At 52.1% G+C, this 2,828-nt stretch overlaps 1 protein-coding gene across 1 annotated transcript; it reads left to right on the top strand.

Annotated features, from left to right (window-relative positions):
* The first annotated feature begins 237 nt into the window (after positions 1–237).
* On the top strand, positions 238–2,526 carry GPR27 (G protein-coupled receptor 27). Its single transcript, XM_085072280.1, has one exon. It carries the CDS (start codon positions 329–331, stop codon positions 1,469–1,471), a length of 1,143 nt encoding a protein of 380 aa, XP_084928406.1. The 5' UTR covers positions 238–328; the 3' UTR covers positions 1,472–2,526.
* The last annotated feature ends 302 nt before the right edge of the window (positions 2,527–2,828 follow it).

Here is a 2,828-nt window from a genome sequence, read left to right as displayed (position 1 = left end):
GGTAAGGGGAGGCTCCGCTGCGCTCCGCGCCCCCCCCTCCCCCCCAGCGCATCCCCGATGCCCCCGGGGCGGCGGCGGCGGCGGGCGCGGAGCTAGCGCGGGCGCGGGAGCCGCATGGCCCGCGGGGAGCGCGGCGGCAGCGCCCCGCCTCGCCGGGGCGGCCGGGGCGGCGGCGGCAGCGCGGCGGCGGCTGCGGGCATGGGGGCGCCGGGCGGCGCGGCCCTCGGCCCCGGCGCGCTGCCGCGGCGCTGAGCCCCCGGCCTGAGCCCCCGGCCCTGCCCGCGCGGAGGAGGAGGAGGAGAGGAGGAGGAGGAGGAGGAAGGACCCGATGGCGAACAGCAGCGAGCTGGGGAGCAGCAGCAGCCCGCACCTGCCCAGCGCCGGCGGCCTGCTGAGCGCCTCCGGGCTGAAGCTCGCCACGCTGGGGCTGATCCTCTGCGTCAGCCTGGCCGGCAACGTGCTCTTCGCCTGGCTCATCCTCAAGGACCGGCACCTGCACCGCGCGCCCTACTACCTGCTGCTGGACCTCTGCCTGGCCGACGGGCTCCGTTCGCTCGCCTGCTTCCCCTTCGTCATGCTGTCGGTGCGCAGCGGGGCCGCCTGGCCCCACGGGCCCCTCAGCTGCAAGGTGCTGGCCTTCCTGGCCGTGCTCTTCTGCTTCCACGCCGCCTTCCTGCTCTTCTGCGTGGGGGTCACGCGCTACATGGCCATCGCCCACCATCGCTTCTACGCCAAGCGCATGACGGGCTGGACCTGCCTGGCTGTGGTGTGCATGGTGTGGACCCTCTCCATGGCCATGGCCTTTCCCCCCGTCTTTGACGTGGGCACCTACAAGTTCATCCGGGAGGAGGAACAGTGCATCTTCGAGCACCGCTACGTCAAGGCCAATGACACGCTGGGCTTCATGCTCATGCTGGCGGCCGTCATCGCCGCCACCCACCTGGTCTACATCAAGCTGCTCTTCTTCATCCACGGCCACCGCAAGATGAAGCCGGCCCAGCTGGTTCCGGCCATCAGCCAGAACTGGACCTTCCACGGGCCGGGAGCCACCGGCCAAGCGGCTGCGAACTGGACGGCTGGCTTTGGCAGGGGGCCCACGCCGCCCACCCTCGTGGGCATAAGGCAGGCCACCCACAGCCAGATCAAGAGGCTGCTGGTGCTGGAGGAGTTTAAGATGGAGAAAAGGCTCTGCAAGATGTTCTACATGATCACCTTGCTCTTCCTGCTGCTCTGGTCCCCCTACATTGTGGCCTGCTACCTGCGTGTCTTCATTAAGGCCAGCTCCATCCCCCAGGTGTACCTGACCACCTCCGTCTGGATGACGTTTGCCCAGGCAGGGGTCAACCCGATCCTCTGCTTCATCTTCAACAAGGAGCTCAGGGTCTGTCTCCGAGCCCACTTCCCATGCTGCCAAAGCATCCAGAGCACCCAGGGCACCATCCTTTGCGATCTCAAGAGCTTTGGGATGTAGGGGGGCTTTTCTCTTTCTAAAAAAGAAAGATGGATATAAATTTCCATGTTTCTGCATATGATCTCAAGAGAGTGTGACCTGTGGGGGACATACTAAACCACCACCCAGCACCCAAACCTTAGGCTGTAAGAAGCTATTTTATTTATTTTTCTATATTTTGCGTATGCTCTCTTCAGAACATAACAGGTTGCTGTCTATGGGAACAGGTACTTGAGCAGAACACCCCAAAACCTTAGGCAGTAAGAAGCTGTTTTTTTCCTTTGTGATTGTGTGGTTTTTAAAAACAAAACAGGGCTCCGAGTTTCTGGTCTTGCTTCTAACGTTTCTAAACATGATTCCAACAGATATGGATTAAGGCCATGACATTTTTTTTGTTTCCCTATTCCTGTCTGTTTTGATAAAGGCTTAACAATTTTACTCATGTAATATTTGATAAGGGCCAAGACAATTTTATACTAAAGTTATTTTTGATGACCTCAAGAGGTGTTGTTTTATTATTATTTGATTTTAAGTGAAGAACATGAAGAGGACGTTCCTAATGTAGTCAGAAGTCAGTTTTGGTGGGAGCTGTTGGGTTCATTCATTCTCAAATGGTTTGAGTATTTGAAGCAGTTAGTTAACTTTTGCTTGACATGCAAACAGTGTAGAACTAATTTCAATTTTTCTTGTTGCACTATTCATTTGGTAATATTTCAGAACTATTTGTGAAACGTGATTTTAAAATACCAACTTTAAAAATAAGCAACTATAGCAGTTTTTAAAACCTAGATTGAAATTCATATTTTACTGCCTTTATAGGAAGTTATCTACAAACCTGGGTAATACTTGTACATTTTGACTGTTTTCTTTAATAAAATATTGAAAACCTTTACTGTATGTAATTGTTTCAGAATGGCAGCATTCTGCTTTGCTGACAAATAACTTGTGTATGTGGAAGGTTGTATGTCTTGTGTCTGAGTAGATTTCACAGCTAAGGTTATTATGGACAAGCACAATCCTTATTTGCTGTTAGATCTCAATTTAGGTGTTTATACCAATAAAAGTGACTAAAGCTATTTTTAAGAAGACTTAAATTCATGATGGGCAACAGGTTTAAATAGCACAATTCTTTGTGTCTGCTGAAACCAAATTTCTGTTGTAGCTAATTGCTCCTCTGTTAATGGTAGGAAAGAGTGTGTAATTGTGGATGGCTAATTTTAGTTGGCAGAGCTGTTTTTTAACACTGTGGCTTGGTCAATACCATACTCATTTATAAACTGCATTCTTAATGGGAAGCTTACATTTATTAAGCATGGCATTTTAACCTGCTCTGTTGGTCTACAAAAACTTCTTTGAAAGTACTTTAACCAGTAACCTG

Source organism: Lichenostomus cassidix, chromosome 12 (assembly GCF_008360975.1).
Source record: "Lichenostomus cassidix isolate B80296 chromosome 12, HeHo_3.0, whole genome shotgun sequence".
NCBI classification, from domain to species: Eukaryota; Metazoa; Chordata; class Aves; order Passeriformes; family Meliphagidae; genus Lichenostomus; species Lichenostomus cassidix.
The sequence above is the reverse complement of the archived record's forward strand: the minus strand, read 5'-3'. Positions and strand labels throughout refer to the sequence as shown.

Excerpts from the sequence above, each read along its gene's own strand:
- GPR27 (XM_085072280.1), top strand. The coding sequence starts at position 329 with ATGGCGAACAGCAGCGAGCTGGGGAGCAGCAGCAGCCCGCACCTGCCC.